This window comes from Triplophysa rosa, linkage group LG17 (genome assembly GCF_024868665.1).
Source record: "Triplophysa rosa linkage group LG17, Trosa_1v2, whole genome shotgun sequence".
Lineage (NCBI taxonomy): Eukaryota > Metazoa > Chordata > Actinopteri > Cypriniformes > Nemacheilidae > Triplophysa > Triplophysa rosa.
In genome coordinates, this window is record NC_079906.1 from 370,621 (window position 1) to 386,932 (window position 16,312).

The 16,312-nt window shown below is 39.1% G+C and overlaps 2 protein-coding genes across 3 annotated transcripts in view; one reads left to right on the top strand and one right to left on the bottom strand.

Moving 5' to 3' along the window:
- Positions 1–57: 57 nt before the first annotated feature.
- On the bottom strand, positions 58–6,856 carry si:dkey-75a21.2 (uncharacterized protein LOC794385 homolog). Of its 2 annotated transcripts, none has more exons than XM_057356219.1 (9): positions 5,978–6,856; positions 5,020–5,232; positions 4,769–4,914; positions 4,380–4,649; positions 4,181–4,242; positions 2,896–2,994; positions 2,734–2,793; positions 1,854–1,892; positions 58–1,751 (listed from the first exon to the last, which is right to left on the bottom strand). In XM_057356219.1, exons 1-9 carry the CDS (start codon positions 6,044–6,046, stop codon positions 1,330–1,332), a joined length of 1,380 nt encoding a protein of 459 aa, XP_057212202.1. In that variant the 5' UTR covers positions 6,047–6,856; the 3' UTR covers positions 58–1,329. The 2 variants fall into 2 exon arrangements, with proteins under 2 accessions (XP_057212202.1, XP_057212201.1); XM_057356218.1 differs by having other exon boundaries at positions 58–1,766; positions 5,978–6,855.
- Positions 6,857–7,078: 222 nt separating this feature from the next.
- mtor (mechanistic target of rapamycin kinase) overlaps positions 7,079–16,312 on the top strand; it is a 107,959-nt gene continuing 98,725 nt past the window's right edge. Inside the window, exons 1-11 of the mRNA XM_057355835.1 lie at positions 7,079–7,232; positions 9,535–9,689; positions 9,870–9,978; positions 10,054–10,286; positions 10,506–10,706; positions 10,797–10,931; positions 11,065–11,340; positions 12,086–12,194; positions 12,325–12,508; positions 14,970–15,098; positions 15,855–16,099. Of these exons, the coding sequence (XP_057211818.1) occupies positions 9,570–9,689; positions 9,870–9,978; positions 10,054–10,286; positions 10,506–10,706; positions 10,797–10,931; positions 11,065–11,340; positions 12,086–12,194; positions 12,325–12,508; positions 14,970–15,098; positions 15,855–16,099 (1,741 nt within the window). The 5' untranslated portion in view covers positions 7,079–7,232; positions 9,535–9,569. The remainder of the gene's footprint in view (positions 7,233–9,534; positions 9,690–9,869; positions 9,979–10,053; positions 10,287–10,505; positions 10,707–10,796; positions 10,932–11,064; positions 11,341–12,085; positions 12,195–12,324; positions 12,509–14,969; positions 15,099–15,854; positions 16,100–16,312) is intronic.

Below are 16,312 nucleotides of genomic sequence, written 5' to 3' on the forward strand. Positions count from 1 at the left end.
TCAGTATGCGTGTTTCCTGGGGATTGAACCCCTAACCTTGCACTGTTGCGCTCTACCAGTTGAGATACTTGTTTTTATTGAAAAGGCACGAGTACACTTTTTGCTCGCAGTATCCATACTGCAAAGAAAGCTAGATCAGGGCATGACCATACTGAGTAAGCACAGTAAACAGGTGAATTTTGGTTATAGCCATCATTGTAAAATCTGTCATTTGTTGAAAGTGTCATGATCAAGGCTAATGTTAAACAATGTTTGTATACGCTATTTGTATATAGCAGACATAATACTCGATAAATCATAATTTACAATAAAATGATAAAAAACATCCTTGTTACAGGCTTCTCAATCATGTACCCAAAAACAGGTGGACATTAAAAAGAGACAGCGACAGGATTGTTTTTATTTCAGTCACATCTTGTAAATAAATGGCAAATTAAAACAGTAACAGTCACCTTACCTGGGTTTGAAACACTGTGTTTACCTTCAAGTCACAACGTAATTGTATTTTTAGTGTAAACGTTTAGTGTTTTAGTGTAATGCTCACTTGAAAAAAATGAATGAATAAATGTTAGTAAATAATGTTTTTGCATCTATCTGCAATCCATAAAAGAAAAGAGATTTGACCTGAATCTGTTTTTCATAACCCATCTCATTACCATAAACCAGCATTATATTACGAAGTTAAAATTGTCAAGATTTTTTTAAGGCGGCATTATTTACATTAAAACCATGTAAAATTACCTAGTTGGTAATCGGTTAACATTGAAGGGATACTTCACCCAAAAATGAAAATTCTGTCATCATTTACTCACCTTCGAGTTGTTCCAAATCTGTATAAATGTTTTTGTTCTGATGAACATAGGGAAAGATATTTGGAAGAATGCTTATAGCCAGACAGATCTTGCCTCCCATAGTAGGAAAAATTACTTCATTTTTTTTGTACTATTGAACACAAAAAACATTTTGAAGAATGTAGGACAGCAAACAGTTCTGGGGCACTTTTGACTACCATTGTATGTTTTCCTACAATGGGAGTCAATGGGGGGCAAAATCTGTCTGTTAAAAGCATTCTTCCAAATATCTTTCTCTGTGTTCATCTGAACAAAGACATTTATACAGATATGGAACAACTCGAAGGTTAGTAAATGATGACAGAATTTTCATTTTTGGGTGAAGTATCCCTTTAACACGGCCACAGTAATTTCAGATGCAGAGTAAGTTATAACATCAAACCAAAACCACAAAAACACGTTTTCTTTTTGGAGTAACTAATGAATCTTCTGCCGAAAGGACCAGGAATGTGTTTGAAAAAATTCATTTGCATGTCATTTACTGTGGTGGGCTGCTGGGGATGAGCGCGTCATCTGTCTTTTCAAGGGTGCTACTTTGCTGCAAGCAAAACGTAAGGGTTTGGGTAGTGTCTAAAGATCTGCTGTTGCAGTACGGGTGCTCTCTTCTTAAGTTCTTCGGGGGTCTACTGACAGATCGACGGGCTCCTAAAATCACTTTCCTCCGTGGACCTGCAGGTGGTTGAAGAGTCATTTGATTGGTTGTTGTTGTTGTCTCTGTGGTTTTACCAAAGGAAAAGAGCGCAGACTGCAGCACACTGTCAGTTTTCATTTGAAAGAAATTAGAAACAAAAGCTCGTATAGGGGGTGTGAAAGATGCGTCCTCGCTCAGCTTCTTTTTCAACATCCCAAAAATCTCTTCCAGCTGTCCGTCCAAAGAGCCAACAACCTCTTCACCAGCACCTGCACATACAGATACTTTACAAATGACAGTGTTAATTGTTAACAGGGTGAAATGGAAACAGCCGACTGAAGAATGTGCAAAGCTATGAAAAGTTAACATACTTTGCCCTGGCTCACTGACTTCTTCCAGGTAATCTCCTTCTGAACAAAGAAAGCATAGAAAAAATCTATTTAGATCACATCGATCGACGTATTTCTTATTACTCATTTATTTAAACAATAAAATGCAGGCTTGAATGATGATCACTTAAAATTGTAATGTATAGTAGTGTATAGAGTACACTAGGTTATAGTTTGTTTTAGCAAGCAAGCTGATTGAGGAGAATTTTTTCTTTAGCCTATTTCTATTCATTTGCAGGAATTGTAAAATAGTCATGCAAATGAATAGACATAGGCTAGATGAATAAATATTCATTAACACTAAAATATGTATACCACAACAAAATATTTGAAGTTTTTCAGAATTAATGTTCTACTTAATTAAATCAGTCAAAAATGTAAATGCAATGCATGCATGCATGTCAGATTATGACAAAACAAAATGTTTATATTTATGTTTTTATATGAGTTTAAATACATTTCTAAAAAATTCCTGGTAAATTTCAAACTTGTAATATTTCCAAAATCAACCAGATGAAGTTCCCATGGAAAGTTTCCGGAAATTTTCCGCAACCCTATCAGCAATAGAAAGAATATTGTACATTGTCAACCCTATTCCTAGAGATCGCTTGTCCTGTAGAGTTTAACACCTGCTCTGTAATTTTCACGCGACCGTGAAGATCTTTATTAGTTTATTGAGGTGTGTCAGGAGCTGAACTCTCTGGACAGTCGATCTCCAGGAGCAGGATTGATGACCTTTGCTTGCAGTGGTTTTAAAAAGGAACCAAAACTTCAAGTGGTGAAGTGTTCCTGTTTTCTATTGTTGTGAGCGGTTTCAAAATAGAAAAAAAAGACTGATGATGATGAAGATGAGTTGCTTTACCTGCAGTGATCAGTGGTACAGTCACAGTCACTCTATCTTCAATGCATGCGGTGGGTTCAACTAATCATTTTGGAGAAAATGAGACACCATTTATATTGACGTACTCCTATTATTATACACAACCATATATTCACGTGCCCTCAACACACCAGAAAACCTTACTTATCACTGTTGTAGTTTCCCATGACTGAGTCTCCAACTGAGTTTCCAACTGAGTCTCCAACTCCAAGGGCTTAAAAAGCTGCTCTGAAATATCCTTCTCTGAACAGGCATTAAGAAACACACAAATATTATCAACAGCTAGTCACAATGTCAGGCAAATTGTTACAAATGTATGCATAGTTATACAGCAGTGACACTTGAAAACACTAGGGGCATACATTCAAACGTGATGCCTTGACATTCTAAGACACAGGCTTGATTTCACAGGCCAAGCTTAAAGGTGCAGTTTGTAACAATTTTGCAGTAAAATCGCCAAAAACCACTAAGCTAGTGTTATATATTTTGTTCAGCTGAGTACTTACAATATCTCAAATGTTTCCAACTACTTGTAAATCGTGAGAAAATCGCCATTCTAAACAGTGACACGGGGCTGTGCAGTCGCCTGTCAATGGCGTCATATCCGCGTTACCCTTTGTTACCGCCTTTACTGACGTAGAAACCGCATGACAACAGTGTCGTGGACAAATGCGGAAGTAGTGTCTAGCAAGCCACTAACTTGTTTCCAGCAGTCTCTTATTTATGGACTACAATGATTCGCAACAATTATAAAACTTTACCTCATCCATCATGATTTCTCGTTCCCGTCTGATTGATGGCCATCAGCGGTGGAGTTGAAGACAACAGATCCCATCATTCCACGCTCCTTCACAGCGTCATCAAGCTACGACATTGTTGTTGTTTTGATCGTGCGCCCTCTAGTGGCGGTTTTTACAAATTGCACCTTTAAGGCTAGTCCTGGACTAAACCGCATGTTTGATCCGTCTTAACTCAAAACAACTTGCACTGACATACCACTGTTTTGTCTTAAGATTTTTATTTTGATGGCACGTTTATAAAAGCTACTTCAACATCCAAATTTAAGTAAGACCTACCCCTGCCTTATTCTAATCCCTGTGTGTGAAACCATCCCACAGTCCTTAACACTTGTCCTATGTTATTAGTAACGCTATCAAAACTATATAGGATCTATAATATTCGCACCATTGATTTGGCATCAAGTAACGTCAAAACGGCCCCTTCAACAGCAAAGTGTCTCATTAAAAGATTGACCCAAAAATGACTGGATGTACAATCTGGACGTGCCTTAAGCCTGGCATGGAATTTATAACTGTTGCACCGTCTGAGACTACTGTAAATCTTACACACAAGTGAAAAGTCTTGACTTGTTTCCGTGAAGAGAATCAAGTCTCGCGAACAGTGCGCACAACGACATTTAGCTCCTCACCTGTATTAACCTCCTCAGCTGCAGGGGCAGCTAGCGAATTCTGAAAAAGCTTGTGGTATAACCTGTTAGGAAATGAAAGAATAATTGTTATGTTCATAATCGTAACCGAACTCATTTCTTCATATCCGTCATACCTGTAATAGGCTGCGTATTAGAGAAGAAGCAAAGAGTAGACACACAACGTGTGCTTTCTACTGACCTGTAGCAGAACTGAAGGTCTGGACAAATGGAGCGATCGGCTATGGCGTAAATGTAATTCTCCCCTTCTTCCTCCTGCAGATTGTATTTGATGATCTTGAGTGCAGATGAGGGAGAGTGTCCACTTTTGTAGAGCTCGTGAAGTTTTTCAATAGTTTCATTCGACACGTCCCTCCACCTCATGACCTCAGGACTGGCGAGTTTGTGGTTATGCTCGTTCCTCAGGTTGACATGGAGAAAGTAGCCATCTTCTATGTGAGGGTCTCCAGATCTGTTTGTATGGAATATGTTTTGTTTTATTTATGTAGGACTGCATATAAACAAAAACTTGCACCAGCCAAATCCATATGACTGTTGACTGGCGAATGAATGTACTTTGACTCATCTCACCTGGACTTTCTCTCTACCATGAGTCTTTTGAGGATTATAAACATGGTCGCAGGGCAGTTGGTATTTTTGCTTGCCTTGATTATTTTGGTTGTTGTTTTGGGTGGTCTGGATGAAGTGTACGTTTTGTGATGGCATCTTAAATCTACCTGCGGGATATACACAAACGCTCAGAATTTGTGCATTATTATAAGCGCTTCAGAACAAACAGGACGGTTTTACATCTTCACTGTGTAATGACATGCTATTCTTACTCTGTATTTGTTGTAGCGTCCAGAGTCGGGGTATGTTCTGGACTTCCTCCACGTTAAAGCAGAAGATTTCTGGAAGTCATCAAGCCACTTCAGGACCTGCTCCTCTGTCGTCAGCTGCAATCTTAGACCCACTCGGAAGTTTTCGGCATCAAGTGACGTTTCCAGTAGCTCATGTTGACACAACAGATGGCTGTACATCGGCGGCAAGATTTTCTGCCATCCAAAGTGTTGACATCAGTTATCTCAAATATGTTTTTCTATAGCTAAATAAAACTGACTTGACTAATTGTTTACACGTTTGTTATTTCACATACTGAATGTCAGTTTCTTTTACCTACATTGGTAACAAGGAGCCATGCTTGTAATTAGGGATGTAAAAATATCCAAATCTCACCGCGCGAGATACCTCGGTATATAGTCCACCGGGTGATATTTATTGCGGTATTTAAAATGACAAATGATGACTTGAAACGTAATCATAACTGTTGCTTAGAGGTATATGAGGTATGAGTCAAATGACCTTTAAATCCCTTTTATAAAATAAAATAATTGCACCAGATGGATCTTGACAAAGACAACATCTATTATTTTTCTAACATTCTCTGTCAGGCCTGGAAGACCTATCGTTTCATACAGTCATGCGACCACGATCATTTTGCTATTGCGATAACACGATATTGATAATATTGTTAGATCCCTACTCGTAACGTTAATAGATAATGTTATGCTTCTATACTATTGTTACTATACAATAACTAAATGTACATAAAAGTGTGCATCGGTGAGTTATTACTTAAAAGTCCAGCTGACCAGATTAGTTTACTGTAAAGTGCGCATGTTAAAGACAAACATTAAGCAGGGATCGTTTTAGCGGTGCTAACGTTAATGTGCTAACTCGCATCATCTCATGCCTCAAACGCTTTAATGGTGTTAAACCAGCTGTTGACAGAATACAAACCTCCACGTGATCTGTATTTTCTGATGCCTTGTCCTCTCCGATACAGTGTGGACACTTTACCAGTATCATTTTAGCAGCTAAACACCCACCCAACAAACCATAAGCACCCACTGTATGGACACACGACACCACGGCGACTGTCGTTAGGTATTCTTTGCGGTGCCTGTTTAGAAATCACCCACTATCCGCTTGTGATTGTATGCAACTAATACCGAAACACTTTTCATCTCATTACTTAACTAAAATACAATTCAGCGTCATTTACTTTTTTCTCATTTTAAACGAGGTATGCTTAAATATGTTAATTACATTCAGACACAAGCAGCTCTTTTTTTGTGGTAGGATTGTCCTTGCTTGCACACAATTTTTTTAATGGTTATTGCACGTAATTTGATTTTTTATTGCTAATAAATTTCACATGCCGAGTACATTTTTTTATCAAAAGCTGAAAAGGAAATCCAGCAATAAATCCAAGCCTAACTCATGTACAATTTTTTTCTCTGTACACAGTACATAAATCTGTACATGTGGGCAAAAATCAATCCATTAAAGACTCCAAATTTAAGCCAGTGTATAACTGTATATAGGTTATGCACGTGTCGTCACTTTCCCACGTGTGCACGCCGGAACGCGTCTGCCGGAGTGGTAAAACACTGGGCAAAATGAATGGTTACAATATCATTAAACGCAATTCCGCGCAACATTTCAGTTTCTAAGAACACATGATTCCTTTGTAATTCATAAGGTAGTCGTAAGGATCACCGTCGAGTCCAGCTGCTTGTAGTTTCAGCAAATAATTGCGTGTTTTAGTCCCAGGTTTTTGTTCCTCCTATTGAATCCAGCCGGTGTTTATGCGCCCCTATCAAATTTTGCTACCTCCATACAAAGCAGGACTAACCCCTCCCCCAACCCAACCCTTACACCTAAATAACCCCCCCCCCCAACCCAATCACAACACGAGTGTAGCACATATTTATGGGTAGCATAAATTGGCAGAACACCGGAACAAAAAACGGGACTAAAACACGCAAGCGTTGTGCGCATTTTTATTACGTAGTAGCAGTATGTGAAAGGGGTCCGCAGTGTCTTTCCGTCTTGAGTCGATTTTGTTTGTTTGATTGGTTGATTTGGCCTGTCTGTCATTGTCACACGACTGTCTATTGGTGGTCTCGTCGTCACTCAGATGTTGTGAACCCACCCTGTGTGTTTGCAGTTTCACAAGTAAAACGTCTGTACTGGCAAAGCTTTATTGCAAGTAAGAAATTTCGCGTTTCTTTATTGAAGTTTTTTTAATAACATGTAATGCTGTATCGTAGTTTCATAAAACGTAAACATTCAATGAAGGGATTTGTGTTCAAATAAGCCGATGGCAGTGGCAAGTTAGCAGCACGTTTGGCTAAGTCACCCAATTATTTGCTACATGTGTGATACAGATGTGTTAAACTATTGTTGTCAATTGTCATGTTAAATGTTTGTGATGTAGACTGTGCTTTGGGTTGGTGTAGCAAGGTGACTGAAGATCTGGGCAAAATATGTTGGATCAGTGCTTCGTGTGTCATTCGGGGGGAATGAATCTGAACTAACTGTTATCAGACATTTTGAATAAAAGATCTGGCTTAAAGACAGCAAGCGGAAAGCTGTTATTTCAAGGGTTTATTTATAAAATATAACATTTGTACAGGGCTGTGATCACAACACAGGCCAAAATGTCTGAAAACATTTGTTAGGGATGCACCGACATTAGTGCATAATGTGTATTATTGTTGTTAATTGTGTTGTATGACGAACTGCATTCTGCACGGAAGATATTTACTCACCACTGCACACATGTGCTGTTTTTTGAATTATTTACCACATCATATGTGTAGTGTTTTCATGCTATATCAATATCATGGTTATTAATATCACTGTAATTGTCAAAGTATTTTATAATACAAATAAGTAAAGCATTATGCATTTTACACTGCAAAAAATGACTTTCTTACTTAGTCTTTTTTTCTTGTTTTCCAGTAAAAATGTCTAAACATTCTTGAATCAAGAAGCATTTTCTTGATGAGCAAACTGACCTAAGAAAATAAGTCTTGTTTTTAGTCGAAAAATATGAAATTTCAGTGAATTTGTGCTTAAAACAAGCAAAAAAATCTTACCCCAAAAGCCAATGGGGTAAGACCCATTAAATGAAAGTGTAGATGATTAGGGTTGGGAATCGAAAATCAATTCCAATTTGGAATCGGAATCGAAAGGCTAGGAATCGGATCGGAATCGAAAGGAATAGGAATCGGATACTTGAGATTAAAATTTGAATTCCTCTTATCAATTCCTGTGTGCATATTTTCAGAAAAGTACATGCGTTGCATGATCTGCTGATATCTCAATAAAAGCCCTTATGAAAATTATCGATATTTTTTACTATAGTAAGCATAGTTTAGCTATAGAATTTGCATCAAAGCACAGGAATCACAAATTAACCATAGTTGCATTATAGTAACTGCAGTTTAACCATGATGTAGTTCAACTATGATAATACAAATTGTAATAAAGCAGAAAAGGTGTGTTTCTATGTGTAAATATACACAAAACGGTGCTCATAAGATGATAGTGTTTCAGTCTAGTCTAGGCACCCACATCTGAGAATACTGCAGACTTTACTGTTAACCTTACTGTTAACTACAATTTCTGTATTTTTTAATCAAGCAAATTTATGACATAAAAATGGCGTTCTTCTACTACAAGCTAAATAAATTAGGGTCAAAGACGTTAAGATGTCCCCATCAAAAGAAATTTACAAAAGTAGTTTTATGTCCATAGAAAGCACATTAAATGTAGGTAAAATGTCTACTTTATGGTTTCAACTTAGTTTTAGGAGAATAAAAGGTCAAAATTCGGTCGAAATAATGTTACATTTTCATTCAGAGTAAGATAATATTAATGTACAAATTAAACAACATGCTTATTCTGACTTGTACATATTAAAATATATAAAAGAATAAAATAACATATTACATTTTACTGTGCTTTAAATTTTATACATTTCTTATGGAAAAACCTAGGATAGTGGCAAATTAAAAAAATTTAAAATTACAACTAATTAGCATTTGAGGTGAAAGTAATTACTCGTTTAATATGTTGTAAATATGATATTTATTTTTTGCTCAGAAAATGCAATTAAATTAAACAGAAAACTTTTTTTTAACAACAACAATTTAATGCAGTATTACACTTATTGTTTTATTGTTGCTTAAAACCCTTTTTCGTCTGTATACTGTATGGTTTGATCAAATATTTTTTAATGCTGCTCTGTTGTTGGTCGTACCCAATAATCTTACCCAATTGAAGTTATGTAGAAGATGTTTTATAAACTTTAAGTGTTTTCCCTTTCTGTGTGCTTGTAGATCAATTGGTTGGTAAAGCATTGCATTAGCAACATCTAGATCAAGGGTTTGATCCCTAGGAATATATTTATCAAAAAATGTTTTTACCACTGAGACCTCACAACATTGTTGTTTAGACATAAACGTTCAGTCTGTTTATAGTGGTGTCTGTTGTTTGAATTGCAGGTAGAGCTGCTGGTAGGTCTGTCTGAGCCGCCAGCATGTCTGGCACTGCCTCTGTGCTGCAACAGTTTGTGAGCGGCCTGAAGAGTCGCAATGAAGACACGCGTGCCAAAGGCGCCAAAGACCTCCAACACTACGTCACCACTGAACTAAGAGAGGTAAAGGTGTTGCCATCGAAAGAATATTGTTTCTTGTTGTTAATCTTCATGTCTAGTTACTCCGTAGTGTGTTTGAGGGTAGGTTCACACTTGGCAGGTTTTGTGAACGCAGCCTAAATGAAACAGAAACAACTAGAAATGATTGAACAATTGCGCTGACGTTTGTGCTTTTGTCTAAAGCTGAGCCAAGATGAAGCTACAACTTTCTACGATGAGCTGAACCACCATATATTTGAGCTGGTGTCCAGCTCCGATGTGAATGAGAAGAAAGGCGGTATTCTTGCCATAGGTGAGTCTGAAGAATATCCCCTGTAGATCAGACGCTTCGGCTTTATTGGTCATTGTGTAATTGCCATCTTTCCAGTGAGTTTGATCGGCGTGGAGGGGGGAAATGCCACCAGGTTAAGCCGCTTCGCCAACTACCTGCGCAACCTGCTGCCCTCCAGTGATTCGGTGGTCATGGAGATGGCCTCGAAAGCCATGGGTCACCTCTCTATGGCCGGAGACACCTTCACTGCCGAGTATGTAGAGTTTGAGGTGAAGAGAGCTCTGGAGTGGCTGGGAGCAGACAGGAACGAAGGCAGACGGCACGCAGCGGTACGTTTTCTAAAAAAATGAAAATGGTCGTGGGGAATTGCACGTGGACTCGTGGAGGTATAGCATGACAAAATGCTATATGGATGTCAGGACAGCCCCAGTTCTCTTTCACATGTTCATGTACTTGATTGAACAAACATATTCACGCAAACGTATTGGCGAGTGTCCTCGTACTCTTCAGGCTGATGTCACCTGATTTCTCACGCCTTTGTGTTGCAGGTGCTGGTGTTGCGGGAGCTCGCCGTCAGTGCGCCCACCTTCTTTTTCCAGCAGGTGCAGCCGTTCTTCGACAACATCTTCTATGCGGTGTGGGACTCCAAACAGGCGATCCGTGAGGGCGCTGTATCTGCCCTCAGAGCCTGCCTGATCCTCACCACCCAGAGAGAGACCAAAGAGATGCAGAAACCTCAGTGGTACAAGGTTAGAATCAACACATAGGCTGTCCACATACTGTATGCGTGCAGGTGAACACTTTTAATGGTTAATCAAATGTTGCTGTGGCGTGAATAGCAAACGTTTGAGGAAGCCGAGAAAGGCTTTGATGAAACTCTGGCTAAAGAGAAAGGCATGAACAAAGATGACCGCGTGCACGGAGCCCTGCTGATTCTCAATGAACTGGTTCGCATAAGCAGCATGGAGGGAGAGGTATGCAAGTCCACGCTACAGACAGACACCCATCCATACATACACACATCTGTCTTTCTTGCGTTTCCTTTCTTGCTTTCTTAATATTTTCATTCATTGCCGCTGGTGTTCTTGAATTCTCTGTCTTCGTCAGCGGATGAGAGAGGAGATGGAGGAGATCACGCAGCAGCAGATGGTTCATGATAAGTACTGTAAGGAGCTGATGGGTTTCGGCACTAAGCCGCGTCACATCACGCCCTTCACCAGCTTCCAGTCGGTGCAGCCGCCGCAGTCCAACGCTCTGCTGGGCCTGCTGGGATACAGCACACCTCAGGGCTTCCTGAACTTTGGTGCTACGCCCGTTCCCTCCAAAAGCACGCTGGTGGAGAGCCGCTATTGCAGAGACCTGATGGAGGAGCGTTTCGACCAGGTGATCAATGTTGTCAGATATTGGGCTTTTTTGTTCCTCCATTGGCCGACTGTTTGGTATTGTAAACTATACAGACCATCCATCACCCAAGCGAGTGCACAGATAGTTGTCACTCTTTATGTTTGGATGTTTTTTTTCAAGTGATTCTAAGTTGTACTTCTGCCCTGATTAGACAACTGCCCGGTTAACCGAAAATATATATCACGTGATTTATGCACAATTTGTGAGTGCAGTACGGTAAGATGCTGCTGCATCTGAAAGCCAGAGGGCGCTCTCGTGCAGAAACTCCAAATACGGACTGCAGAAGAAGACCATAACACACGTAGTTCTAGGAAATGCCTAAGGACATGTTTTTATCACTGATCCTCAAGCTTCCTCAGGTATTTTCATGATAATAAAGTATATTTATAATGATCATGTTTGACAGGTGCTGCTTTTTTAAATGCACATTATAAGCGACTCAAACTCGCACTGCTTTTAGATCGAGCAGCATTTCCTACTGATCCCAGAGCCGTGCTTCATGGACAAGCTACGCATTAAAAAAAATTTTTTTGACACATTGCATATCGCAGCCAGCTTGGTTTCATCAGGATTTAGTGGTAACCGCGGTTAACCGGGCACATGTCTAGCCCTGATACAGCTGCTGTTCACATGCTTTTTTATATGCATCCTTGGGTGTTCTTTGAAATGCGTTATGACACTTTGTTGGATGGAAACCTAATCCATGGCTGTACTGTTGTTTCAGGTGTGTCGTTGGGTGCTGAAATACAGGACCAGTAAGAATCCACTGATTCAGATGACCATTCTCAACCTGCTGCCTCGACTCGCTGCCTTCCAGCCGCACACGTTCACCGGTAAACGCATCTTTCCAGACCTTATTTCAAAGTCTGAAGCTTGAGTTCACACATGATGAGGAATCCAGGGAAGATCGTGGAAGTAAGTGTTGGACTACTGGTTTGTTTTGAACTCTTGTCTCATCCACAGACCAGTATTTACAGGACACTATGGGTCACCTGCTGGGCTGCCTGAAGAAAGAGAAGGAGCGCACGGCAGCGTTTCAGGCCCTGGGGCTGCTGGTGGTGGCCGTGAGGACCGAGATTCAGCCCTACCTCACCAAAATCCTGGAGATCATCAAAGCCGCACTGCCACCTAAAGACTTTGCACACAAGTAAGACTCCAAACCTGCATCAGGAATCTGAAAACTGTGCTCGCAGTGATAAGATCATGGTTAAAACCTGCATCAATATCATCAAAAACGGGCTTCTTGCCCTTTAGTCAATGTAATAAACAGGCAGTGTCACACAATGTGATTACAAGTGTGTAATATAATTGCCTTAATACACTTCCAGGCCCATAGAAAGTATGTAAATAAGAAAGAAAAGCAGTTTTATTTTCTAGAAAAGAAAGACTATACATTTCAAATGTGTTGTAGCGGACCCCGTCCAAATGATGGCCAAAACTTTACTGATGTCTCTTGAAGCTTTATTGCACATAAAACACCGTGGAAATGTCCGTTTTACACTTCAGAAATCACCGTAAGAGCTAACTTAGACAAAATACAAAAATAACATTGCACATTAAACTCCCATCCTTAAACTCTCCTCTGTCACATTATCTATATACAAAATGAATTACACAACAACAAAGATGACAATAAACAAATATACACAGACCTTATGCCTTTTTGGGGGGTGCATAATAAACTGGTAAACCTTGGAAACCGTCAGAGCACTCTCTCTTGCCTCAGTGCTAGCACCGTAATCACTCACAAGATTGCAATACCCGTCAAAATAAGAGTCCCCGTTTTGTAAGACAGTAAGAGCTGATTTGATACATAATTAAAACCCACCAAACATCAAAAATAAATACAAAACAAATTAGACAATTAATTACAACAAAGTCTGTTGTGAATATTTTGCTAAAAATGAAGTTGACGCGTACTAGCCTAGGTAGATGGCCTCAAACATGAACTGAAAGCCACACAACATGATTTCAGTTTATGGGGCAGTACTAAAAGGGGTTGGCAAGATGAGAAAATCTAAAATATTTTAAAAACTGGTTTTAAAAGCATGCATCATCAGATGTTTTAGAATATACTTGGTGCATTCGTGTTGATTTTACAAATAACATCTGCACTGTTTTTTATAAAAGTTAAGACTGGAGGTACCTGAAAATATCAAATGGTGAAACTGCCGAAGAAAGAAAAATATGAAAAATGTTACCCACCTATATGGAATGTAAATATACGCATAAAATAAATGATTTTATTATATTTATTATCTCAAAATTTTAATGCGCTTTTGCAACATTTATTGGGACATATGATGAAAACACCTTTGTTTTTGAAATAATCTTGGACAAATTGTGTAAAAAAAAAGATATTAATACACTAAACTCCCTCTGAAATGAAAATAAAACTGCACATTATTAGTTAATTAGTTAATTAGAGTTAAGTCTATTTATTATCAAAAGTATTTTTCAGTAATACAGCTATTTTGGGGGAAAAGGTAAATAATTGCATTGCAGGGTGATTTAAGGTGTGCCCCCTAAATTTTCCTAAAAAATTCAGTCAGGGGCTATATATTAGATTAGATTAGATTAGATTCAACTTTATTGTCATTGCACATGTACAAGGCAACGAAATGTGACCTCTGCATTTAACCCATCCAGAGAGTAGTGAACACACGTACCCTCGGAGCAGTGGGCAGCTATCACTGCAGCGCCCGGGGAGCAAATAGGGGTAAGGTGCCTTGCTCAAGGGCACCTCAGTTGTTACCCACCAGCCCTGGGAATCGAACCGGCAACCTTCTGGTCATGAGTCTGACTCTCTAACCATTAGGCCACAACTGCCCCTATAGTGCTCCTAGTAAGTAAAGTTAGTCTGGAGCCCGGCCTATGTGAACACATATGGCCTTGATGGGAATATTTCAAATGAAATTTTTAAAGTTAATACTCTTTTTTTATAATAATGATGAATTACCAATGTGTTCCTGGGGTCATACCATTTGACATGCATGCCTAAGTATACCTGACCATACCCTTAAAATGTCAAATGATCTCACTTTTTAAAAAGAGATTCTAACCTTTGCATGCAGAAGTTAGTGTCACCAGGGGTTCTTCTCTGTGATTTCATCACGTCTTCTTGCATAATATTAACAAAATTGATCCTTGAATGGTGGTTACACCAACTTGACACTTTATGAATTTGACTTGATTCATTTGATTGCCCAAATGAATTATAATATTTAGAACAATGGTGTTCCATTTACTTTTATTTACTATTAAATAGGACTAATGTAAGATTATGCCAAGCTTTCTTATATGGTCTTTTATTGAGAATTCCATCGTTTTTAAAAGTTTTTACGGTTACACCACATAGACATTTCTGCAATCATTCCCCAAATACTCTCTCAAAATGAATTCAAATCCGAATTTCAGTCTCGGTCCTCAGAAAATATAATGTATGCAAGTAATCTGGAAATAATTTGGACATTTTAACCCTTTTAAATGTAATTAAACCACAGGGACACAAAATAATTGGGCGTCACATCATTAACCCTTATTCAAATGTATCAAATAATGAAAAGCATTGGTTTGTTCCATCATTCTCTGTTTTTGTGATGTTTTAGGAGGCAGAAGACCATGCAGGTGGATGCCACAGTGTTCACGTGTATCAGTATGTTATCCAGAGCCATGGGTCCCAGCATCCAGCAGGATGTCAAGGAGCTCCTGGAGCCCATGTTAGCTGTCGGCCTGAGGTACAGTAGCAGACAAACGGCTTGATGCTGTCATGTAGGGCTTGGTGTTTTAAACCAAAATGATGTCACTTTAGCAGCTGGTGGAGTTCTTTTAGTCCCATGTCCAAACCTGCGCTATAAACAGTTCACCAAAAAACGGTGCTCTAGGCCGTTTCATCGGACGCGCGCCTGACCCCCGGTTAAGTTCGGGTTTGTGTTTGGCTAGTGTCTGATAATATAACTTCTAACTCATTTATATTATTATTTTATTGTATAATAAATGTATTTAATAAAAGATTTTGTGAATTTAGTTGTATGTTAATTTTAGTAAATAAACACTTGGGTTTATGGGTCCTGTAGTTTTTGAGTGACGCATTTAAACAAAGCGTATGGTACAATTCGAAATATTGGAGAGACAAGTTTAGCCAAGTAACGGTTCTTCTCGGTTTCTTTTGATTGTTATCAGAAATAATCTATTGTTTGTGAATGTGTACTGGAAGTTCAGTGGGGGTCACAAAAAACCTTCAGGAACTGCTTGTTTCAAGTGAAGTCAGAAATATAGTGATTTTAAGTTCAAAGCACATGAATGATCAAACAAAGTGGCATTTACGAGCGGGGAAGCTCCAGCGTACTGAAAACAACTCATGTTGTATGATCGACCTACTGTATATCAGACTAATATATGAATTCTTTTACTCATAAGTGCCAGAGGATGATAGCCCTCTGGTATTCAGAAATGATTCTGTGTTCTGATTGTTCTTTCATTCTTCTCCTCAGTCCCGCTCTGACCGCAGTGTTGTATGACCTGAGCCGTCAGATCCCTCTGCTGAAGAAAGATATCCAGGACGGGCTGCTAAAGATGCTATCTCTGGTGCTCATGCACAAGCCCCTGCGGCACCCGGGCATGCCCAAGGGCCTGGCGTATCAGCTGGCATCACCAAGCCTCACCAACATCCCGGAAGCCAGCGATGTGGGCAGCATCACTCTGGCGCTGCGTACTCTCGGCAGCTTTGAGTTCGAGGGTATGAGACACAGTAGATGAAAGTTTGTTTAGTAGGAAGATGAAGCGTTTTGTTTTTTTTACCTCGGTAGCATATAGAATGAATCAAATAAATTCACCTTGCCTAATTTGACCAAATGGCTTTTAATTGTTCAAATAGTTTTTAAGATTGTTGCTTTTGATACAGTTATTGATATACTGTATTAAGGATATCCATGCACGTGCAGCTGCTTAG

Coding starts and splice junctions, on each gene's coding strand:
- si:dkey-75a21.2 (XM_057356218.1), bottom strand. CDS start 6,046: ATGATACTGGTAAAGTGTCCACACTGTATCGGAGAGGACAAGGCATCA. Junction 2,794..2,895: donor GGAAACTACAACAGTGATAA/GTAAGGTTTTCT, acceptor CAAAATGATTAG/TTGAACCCACCGCATGCATT. Junction 1,893..2,733: donor TGTACCACTGATCACTGCAG/GTAAAGCAACTC, acceptor TTCTTTGTTCAG/AAGGAGATTACCTGGAAGAA.